Consider the following 9,444-nt stretch of genomic DNA (forward strand, 5'->3'; position numbering starts at 1 on the left):
AGTGGCATCTTCAAGGAGAGATTCATCCTCCTCCACCAGTGATGCCCTCTATGCAACTGGGGAAACTGGGGCAGATGGAGTCTCTGTCAGGACAAGAGTTTGGGGGCAGAGAAAGACCATTCAAAGTCAGGGAAGGGGGTGCACAGCTGCTGCCCGTGTTAGCCCTACTCAAAGTAGGCTCATTGAAACGAAAGGACCCAATCCATTCATTTCAGTAGGTCTGCTCTGAATGGGACTTAGTTGGATACAACCCAATGTGTGCATCCCGACTCCAAAATTAATATGCGCCAACTGCACGGTGACTTCAAAAAGGCAACTTGACTGGGAAACGCCTCCCGCGTATGTTTTTTACACCTGATGCGCCAACTGCAAAACCCCAAACGCTGGAAAGAGTCGCCGTGACTTCTGCAGCCGTCTACTCTGAGTAGGACTTCGTTAGCTCGCACTAAAGAGGGGGAGACTTCCACGGCCATTCAGTGCAGAGCCCCCTAACTACATCGCTTAGTGCCAAACGTTACCTGTGGCTGGGCAAGGGTGGGGTGGGGGAGGCGGAGATAGGGGAGGGGCTTCATCCTCCCCACTTTCCCCTTTTTACCTGAAATCGCTGTACGGGTGGATGATCCAGAAGCCGGCGGACTTAACCCTTTCCTGCTCCCTCTCCACGGCCTTTTGGCTGCCAAACATCCTCAAGGAGAATTTGTTGACCCCCGGCTGCAGCATCGCCCCGAACTGCCTCTGCATGAAGCCAGCCTGGCCCAGCCGCTGCTCGTCGTCCGGGGTGATCTGGTCGGCGCCCCCTCCCGCTCCGTCGGGACCCCCGCCCCCTTCCACTTTCACGAAGGCGGACGCAGAGGGAGGAGGCGGAGGGTCCGGCGGGGACGAGCAGGACGAGGCTGCCGCCGGGGTCGAGGAAGCGGGAGGTCCCGGCTCGGTGTCCGACAGGTCCGGGGGGCTGCGCTCGTCGCCGGGGGACGCCGCGTCCCCTTCGCTGCTGATCAGGCGGCGCTCCTCGCCCGAGTCGTGCGGGTGGCGGCTGGCCAGAGACGAGAGGCTCCCCTTGAAACGCCGGCAGTCCCCGTTGGTGCTGCTTTTGCCGCTGCCCCGGCAGCCCGGCGCCCCCGAGGCAGCCGACGATGCAGCCGCCGCCTCTCCGCTTTCCAGGAGTCCGCCGCCCGCATCCCCGACGCCGGGCCTCGAGGGCTCTCCTGCCCCTTGCCCCCGGGCTCCCCCTGGCGGCGCCGACGCCAAGGGCCTCAGCTTGATGCTTTTGCGACGGGCGTCCTTGTCGGAGCCGCCGCCACTGCAGCCGCTTCCTCCTCTTCCTCCTTCTCCACCGGCTTCTTCGTCCTCCTCGTCCATGATCGACGCTTTGGGGCCGATCTGCTGCGGGAGGCTGTATAATCGCTTGCGCATCGACGGCGGCAGCCTGTCCATGGCCGCGCGCTCGGGGAGAGGTGGGGGAGGGCAGGGGAGACCTGCTTGCAGGCCGGCGGCTGGTGGTGGGGACCCCCTCGGCTCTCTTCCGCGCCTGCCCAACCCGCGCCCTCCTCAAGGAGCTTCTAAAACGGCGTCTCGCTCAGCTCCGCAGCCAGAGCGCCACAGCGAGGACCACCCATCCTTCTCCTGTCCTCCCGGGGTTGCGCCGGGTCGAGGATGCAGCGCTTCCGAAAGGGCAGCGGGGTGCGCCAGGCGGAGAGCCCCTCCCCGGGCTGGCTAGCTGGCGTCCCTCTGAGCCGCCGCCGCGGTGACCCTTCCGTCCGCCGCCTGCTGCTGCTGCTGCTGCTGCTGCTGCACAGCCCCCCGGGGCAGCGGGACACCCAGCCGGCGGCTCCTCAGCGCTCGCCACGGCTGCATCTCGGCGGCGGCGGCTTCCATAGGCGCCCGGGCAGCCGCGTCTCCGGCGAAGCAGACATAATAATGAGAAGGAGGGTGATCAGGAGGCGGACGGGGAGGAGGGACGGAGCAACACCTGCTGAGGAGCCGAGGAGGGCGATCCCCGCCGCCGGCAGCCCCCGCGCCACAAGGGCCCCTCGCCCCTCCGCGGCCTCGACGGCGGCCCGCGATAAACAAGGAGCGCGCGAGTAACCTGCAGCAGCATCCAGCGCCCGGGCGCCGCTTACATCACTGCTGCTGCTGCTGCCATCCCTGATTCCTCATGCAGCAGCTCCTGGTCCTGGGAATATTCATGAAGCCAGCTGATCCGATTGGGTTGCCATAGGAGCCACCGCTGCCAATGGGCTCTGCCTACCTGAGCTGGCAGCCGGGCTTCTTAAAAGGGCAACGCCTCGGACGCCGGGTGGGCGTGCGCGTCTCGGGCGCGGGCTGGGGCGCCTCGGCTGCTGCCTGGAGCGGGGGATCGAGGGCGGAAGGACGAGGGAGCGCAAGGAAATCCAAAAGCCCCTGATCCTCACCTCTCTCTCTCTCTCTCTCTCTCTCTCTCTCTCTCTCTCTCTCACACACACACACACACACACACACACACACACTGCTTGTCCCTCAAGTGCTATCATTTGCTCATGGAAAGCTGCAGTGCTGCGCTCAGCTAGGAGTAAGCCCCATTGAAGACCCCGGAACTTACTCCCGAGTAAAGGCGGGCAAGGTTCTTGGCTCTCCACCTTCGCCAACCTAGTGCCCTTCAGATGATTTGGACTGCAACTCCCGCCAACCTCAGCAGCCACAGAAGTCTACGTTTCGTGTTGTCCTGCTTTTGTGGCGCTGTAGCCCGTGCAGACAGCAGTGATGCAAACGCAAAGCGGGCTAAATCCACCACTGTGTCCAGACCATGCTGCACTGTACGTGCCCACTGCAAATTAATAAAAATTATTTTAAAGTCTGCAGGAACCCCTGGTGAAACTTACTTCTGAGTAGACGTGTCTATAGAATGGCAGGAGCGCTAGGACTGAAGCCTTTTGTCTCTGTTGCAGCGGCACAGAGCTTCGTGGTGGTTAGTGCCCGTTGGGGCTGGTAAGATGTAAGGCAGGAGGCCAACAGTAGGTGGAGCCAGAGCCAATGGCAGGTGTAGTCTAGTTCTGTCCTCATCCCTGCTGAATTCGACAAGGGCACAACAGAAACCAAGGAGGGGGAAGTGGACAGGCAGCGCCACTTCTGGACTGGTTGTAAGAAAAAAGACAGGTCACTGAGGGCTGGCTGAGTGCAGATTGAGGTAGGTGGGGCAATGCCCCGTTTGCCCTAATTGACCAGCTTCCACCAATGTTGTGTATTCAGAAAGTAAGCCCCCATTACATTCAATGGTGCTTACTCCAGAGCAACTGTGCCTGCAATTGCAAACCTCAAGTAGAGTCTTCTGCAATGTTAAATGCTTAACTCAGCTGCTCCCAAGACAGCGTTCATTAACCTGATATCCTCTGTATATTACAGACTGCAACTCCCAGCAAGTGCTGGCTGGGACTGATGGGAACTGTAGTCCAGAACACCTGTCAGGAGGCAGGTTGATGTAGGCAGTTCCTGGAAATTTGGGGACCAAAAGGTTTTTGCTGTCTCTCCCTTGCTCTTGGAATTGTAGAGTCTCTTATGAGGAAATGAAGATAATTGGTCAATGCAAAAGAATAAAAACAATACCCAATGCAGATTGGAAATCTGGCCTGATTGACTGGTGCATCAAATCAAGAAGGAATCTTAGAAAGGATCCTTTGAGTCCATCCTTTCCAACCTCTGAAATAAGCGCATCCTGTTTCTGGCGCCTTAAACCAGAAATGCATTGAAAAATACTGTGCATATGAACATCACCAACTGCTTTATACTGAGTCAGACCTCTGGTCCATCTCTGATTGGCAGTGAGATTGGTATGGTACATCCTTCAACAGAAGGCATCAAGGATGACAGGGATGCTTTAATTTATATACTATACTTTAATTTATATACTTTAATTTATATACTTAATTTATATACTACTTAATGTCAAAATAGTCTTCTAAGAGTTTTACAAATATAACAATCAGTTGCACAAACATTAAAATACAAATTATCATATTTAAAATGTGCACTTTTATTGTATTTGTTTAGCAAAATTTATATCCTGCTAGACTAAAAAACAAACAAACAAACAAACCCCAAGTGGTTTACAACAATATAAAACAAGGCATTACAAATATTGATTTAAAAACAGTTAAGCACAGGTAATAAAAATATTTAAAATATGATTTAACACAACACAAGCTAAAAAGAAATAAAACCCGTTGAGATAGGCTTGCTTAAACAAAACTATTTTAATCAAAAAGAGTCGAGTTGTTTGCCTGATGATAATAGGCAGAAGGTTCCAAAGTTTAGGTGCTGCTAGAATAAAAGTTTGATTTCTTACAATGGTGGAACAAGTATTATGTGCTGCCAGTAAAAGTGCCAGTTCTGCAATAAAAAAATCTATGAAAACAACTCCACAATTAAAACTGGAGACTCTGTTTGAGAGATCAAGGGAATACCTGGGAGTTTTGGTAGGCAAAGGATGTGCTCTGCCACTGGGAATGACCTCTCCCCACACAGCTATTTAACCTGATAAACTAAGAGAGCAATTTGAATCAGAACCTGAGAGGCTACTGCTCTAAGTAGCATCTTCTTTTTTAAAGGTTTGATTTAGTGTTCTCATTTATTTCCCAACTTTCAGTATATTCAGTGTGTACTGTATGATTAAAAAAAACCCCAAAGCATCAGAATTAAGAATTGCCGCAGAAAAATGAAGACAATTGTATAACTGATGTACTAAGATATGGAAAATGCTTAAATAAAAACAAAAATAAAAAATTGCCACAGATTGAAATAATCTTTCAAGGAGGCAACATTTCTCAGTAGCTCAGTGGAATAGCATAGTCTTCTCTGCCCCCGAAAGCAGATGGACCTCTCTAGTGGGTATAGCATCTCAAGAGGTGCACAGGGTCATCTTTCAAGAGACGGAAAAGCTTATCTCCCATCAGGCAGCTGGGGGGTGAATGAATGCTAGAAAGGCAGGACTCACCTTATGGTCCAGCAACATTAATATATAAACATCTTCTGGATAGGGGGGCAGGGAGTGAAGCCCCTCCAGCTGGATTTGCTAGTAGATACAGTGGGTGAGTAATTGCACAAAGCTTACATTTTGACCCATTTCCCCATGTGCTCTTTCCAACCTGGAACAATCCATCACTAGGCACTGAGAATAAAGCAATTATGTGCAAAAGGGCGGATTGATCGGGCTGTATGCACTTTGAATGATTTATTAGAGGGAGGAAGTTCTTCTCTGACCTTATTTACAACGGGCTGAGAAATATCAACTGGGAGCAAGACTTCCATGGCAGGAATGCAATTGCATAACGTATTAACTAATATTTCTGGACCAGACATTTGTGCTATATCACCTTCTCCGGACATTGTATAGACAGGCAGAAATCAAAATTGTGCTAAGAAAGCTCCAAACTCACGAAGCTGAATGATGTGAGCCCGGTGAAAACGAATAGTATTTGCATATATTATGGGAAATTATGAGTAATAGGGTACATGAGAGAGATTTGTAAAGTTGGGGGGAAATGGAAAAGGGGGGAAAAAGAATATTTTCCTTCTCCTATAACACCAGGACTTAGGATCACCCTGTAAAATGGGTGAAATGGTAGATCTGGGATAGTCAAAGGAAGTATATTTTTTCCCCACACTTCAAACAGTTAATCTGAGAGACTCCTCGCTGCAGGATGTGACAGCTTTCAAAGGGGATTGGCCAAATGCATGGAGAAAGAGAGACCTATCAATGTCCTATCAGCTATGACAACTCAAAAGAACCTCCATTTGCAGGAGGAGTGTAACTGACTGCCAGCTGCGGGGGTGGCGGCAAAACAGTAAGAGTGAGCTGCTGTTTGCATGCCTTGCTCGTGATCTTCCTTAGAAGCCTCTGCCCTGGTTGAAGCAGGATGCGAGAGTAGATGGGACTCTGGTCTGATCCTGCATGGCTCTTCTGTACAATGTGCATGTGATGCTCTGCTTGCCAGGATGACACTCCCATGTGTTCACCACTGATAGACCGAGAGTGCATGCAGAATGTCTCTGATCTGACTACATAGAAAGCTGCCTTATACAGACAGAGTCAGCCCACTGGTAAATCCAGTTCAATAGTCTCTGTCTGGAAGTGGCTCCCAAGAGTTTCAAGTTGGAGCTTTCCCCAGCCCTGCCAGGAGACACTAGGGACTGAAGCTGAGACCTTCGGCATGCAAGGTAGATGCCCTGGCAGCGAACTATATCCCTGCTGCTGTTACAGAGGCAAAAAGAGCCATACCTATCTGTTGTTCTTTTGCTTCCCAAAACAGAAGCTTCTGCAGAGCCTCTTCACAAATCCTGGGAAATAATGTATACCTTTTCATAAGGCTCCTTTCCCCCAGTAGGTTTCCACTTCCGAAGATTTGCAGGTCTCGCTTAACAGGATTAGGTGAGAGGGTTTATTTTGAAACGTATGGATCTAAAAATACCCACTTTCTGGAGTTTTGTGAGTAATTGGGGGGGATGGGATTCTAGAAGCAAGGAAGAGAGCAGCTGCCTTTTCTCTTCACTTGAGCACACTTTAAGGGGTTGTAACATGTTTGCCAGTAGCACACCTCATACCTAACACTATACAGAAAAAAACTAAGCATGTCAAATGTTGACATGTCATTAAAAACATGACCACCACCACCACCCCCGAGAAATTGTACCTTGAAATTTTCATAACACCCACTTACTTGAGACCAAGCCCCATTGTGAGCAGCGGTGGAGGACATGTGACCCCCCCTATATGTTGTTGGACTACAGAGCCCATCAGTCCCTGCCAGTATAGCCAACAGTCAAGAATAATGATGAGAGTTGTAGTGCTTTCGAACTGCTAGGTTAGCAGGAGCAGGGACCGAGCAATGGGAGCTCACCCCATCACGGGGATTCGAACCGCTGACCTTCTGATCGGCAAGTCCTAGGCTCTGTACCATGGAGAAACCTGGTCCGAATAGAGACATTGGATTCTTATCTCATTATACATGATGAAGCTTTTTTGGCCATCTCATCCCTTGCTTTTTCTTGTAAGACCAATTGAGGTCCTCAACAGGTTTACCACACCTATCAGCCAATCACCCATTCCCACCACCCTTCTGAGTAATACCCCTCCCCACCCTCCCATTATATATAAGGGTCTGGTGACTTCTGTTTCAGTGTATCCGAAGAAGTGTGCATGCACACAAAAGCTCGTACCAAGAAAAACTTAGTTGGTCTCTAAGGTGCTACTGGACTATGTATCTATCTATCTACAGTGGTACCTCGGGTTACATACGCTTCAGGTTACATACGCTTCAGTTACAGACTCCGCTAACCCAGAAATAATACCTCGGGTTAAGAACTTTACTTCAGGATGAGAACGGAAATTGTGCTCCGGCGGCATGGCAGCAGCGGGAGGCCCCATTAGCTAAAGTGGTGCTTCAGGTTAAGAACAGTTTCAGGTTAATAATGGATCTCTGGAACGAATTAAGTATTTAACCCAAGGTACCACTGTATCTATCATCTATCATCTATCTATATCTATCATCTATCTATCTATCTATCTATCTATCTATCTATCTATCTATCTATCTATCATCTATCTATCATCTATCTATCATCTATCATCTATCTATCTATCATCTATCTATCTATCTATCTATCTATCTATCTATCTATCTATATCTATCATCTATCTATCTATCTATCTATCTATCTCTATCTATCTATCTATCTATCTATCTATCTATCATCTATCTATCTATCTCTATCATCTATCTATCATCTATCATCTATCATCTATCTATCATCTATCTATCATCTATCATCTATCATCTATCATCTATCTCTATCTATCTATCTATCTATCTATCTATCTATCTATCTATCTATCATCTATCATCTATCTATCATCTATCTATCTCTATCTATCATCTATCTATCTATCTATCTCTATCTATCTATCTATCTATCTATCTATCTATCTATCATCTATCTATCTATCTATCTATCTATCTATCTATCTATCTATCATCTATCTATCTATCATCTATCTATTTCTACTGCGTCAGACCCACATGGCTACCTATCTGAATCTAGGATTGTACTGTTAGTGTACTTTTTTAAATGTTGATCCTGCTGCGTGGACAACCTTTGGCCCCTCCCATTTGTTGTTGGGTTGGACTAGGTGACCCTTGGGGTCCCTTCCAACTCTACAATTCTATGATTCTATGACTCCAACTCCCATAAATCTCTTGCCACTAGCTGACGGTGATGGGAGTCGGAGTCCAGTAACACCTGGAGGGCCAAAGGTTGTACATCCCTGTGATTCTACATTCATGTCCCCTGATTAACCCACACCATCCTTGGCAGGAGAGCTATAACAGGAAGATGATGTGAAGAACTCCTTAAATAGGATTGTTCACGTGATCCTCCTATTTTGGGTAGCCCACACGGGATCCTTTCGGCATCAGAATGGCACTGAGATCATCCTGGTCTTACATGCAATCTGGCCAATCTGAGGATTTAAAGCCAGCCTCAAAAAGTCTAGCTTTTCAAATTTCAAATATGACATGAATGATCTGTGTGATGTTTTCCATTGTGCTGCTTAAAACAGGCAGACACATATTTGTTTCTACCATTAGCCTGTACTTCTCTGCCTTTTCCTGGCACAGAGATGCATTAATGGATTAAGCTTCCCCTACTGACGCAGGTGGTGCTGTGGGTTAAACCACAGAGCCTAGGGCTTGCCAATCTGAAGGTCAGTGGTTCGAATCCCTACGATGGGGTGAGCACCCATTGTTTGGTCCCTGCTCCTGCCAACCTAGCAGTTCGAAAGCACACCAAGGTGCAAGTAGATAAATAGGTACCACTCCGGCGGGAAGGTCAACGGCATTTCTGTGCGCTGCTCTGGTTTCGCCAGAAGCGGCTTAATCATGCTGGCCACATGACCCAGAAAAACTGTCAGCAGACAAACACCAGCTCCCTTGGCCAGTAAAGCGAGATGAGATCCGTAACCCCAGAGTCGTTCGCGACTGAACTTAACTGTCAGATGCGCTCTCTCTCTCTCTCTCTCTCTCTCTCTCTCTCTCTCTCTCTCCTGGTTTCCAGGAGTGGAAAGAGAGTAGAGAGCTTTCTCTGATTTTTATATATACATTGATAATGACCACAAATAAAGTGATTTTTTTGTCTTCTGGTAACGCAAAGGTTTATCTGGGGCAAAACAAGCTCTGTGTGTGTGTGTTTGGCAGAACTCCCTCTTGCACTTTGACATGCTTTCAAACAGCTCCTGCCCACATAGCAGTTCAAAAGCACGTCAAAGTGCAAGTAGATAAAGAGGTACCGCTCCAGCAAGAAGGTAAAGGGTGTTTCCATGTGCTGCTCTGGTTCGCCAGAAGCAGCTTAGTCATGCTGGCCACATGACCCAGAAGCTGTACCCTGGCTTCCTTGGCCAATAAAGCGAGATGAGCACCG

At 48.9% G+C, this 9,444-nt stretch overlaps 1 protein-coding gene across 2 annotated transcripts in view; it reads right to left on the reverse strand.

Moving 5' to 3' along the window:
• The window catches only part of HCN4 (hyperpolarization activated cyclic nucleotide gated potassium channel 4), a 132,911-nt gene extending 130,650 nt beyond the window's left edge, over positions 1-2,261 (reverse strand). For both annotated transcript variants that reach the window (XM_083712491.1, XM_083712490.1), the window contains exon 1: positions 596-2,261. In XM_083712491.1, the coding sequence (XP_083568617.1) occupies positions 596-1,434 (839 nt within the window). In that variant the 5' untranslated portion in view covers positions 1,435-2,261. The remainder of the gene's footprint in view (positions 1-595) is intronic.
• Positions 2,262-9,444: the final 7,183 nt, after the last annotated feature.

The sequence above is a fragment of the Podarcis gaigeae genome (genome assembly GCF_964106915.1).
Source record: "Podarcis gaigeae genome assembly, chromosome: 14".
Classification (NCBI taxonomy): Eukaryota; Metazoa; Chordata; class Lepidosauria; order Squamata; family Lacertidae; genus Podarcis; species Podarcis gaigeae.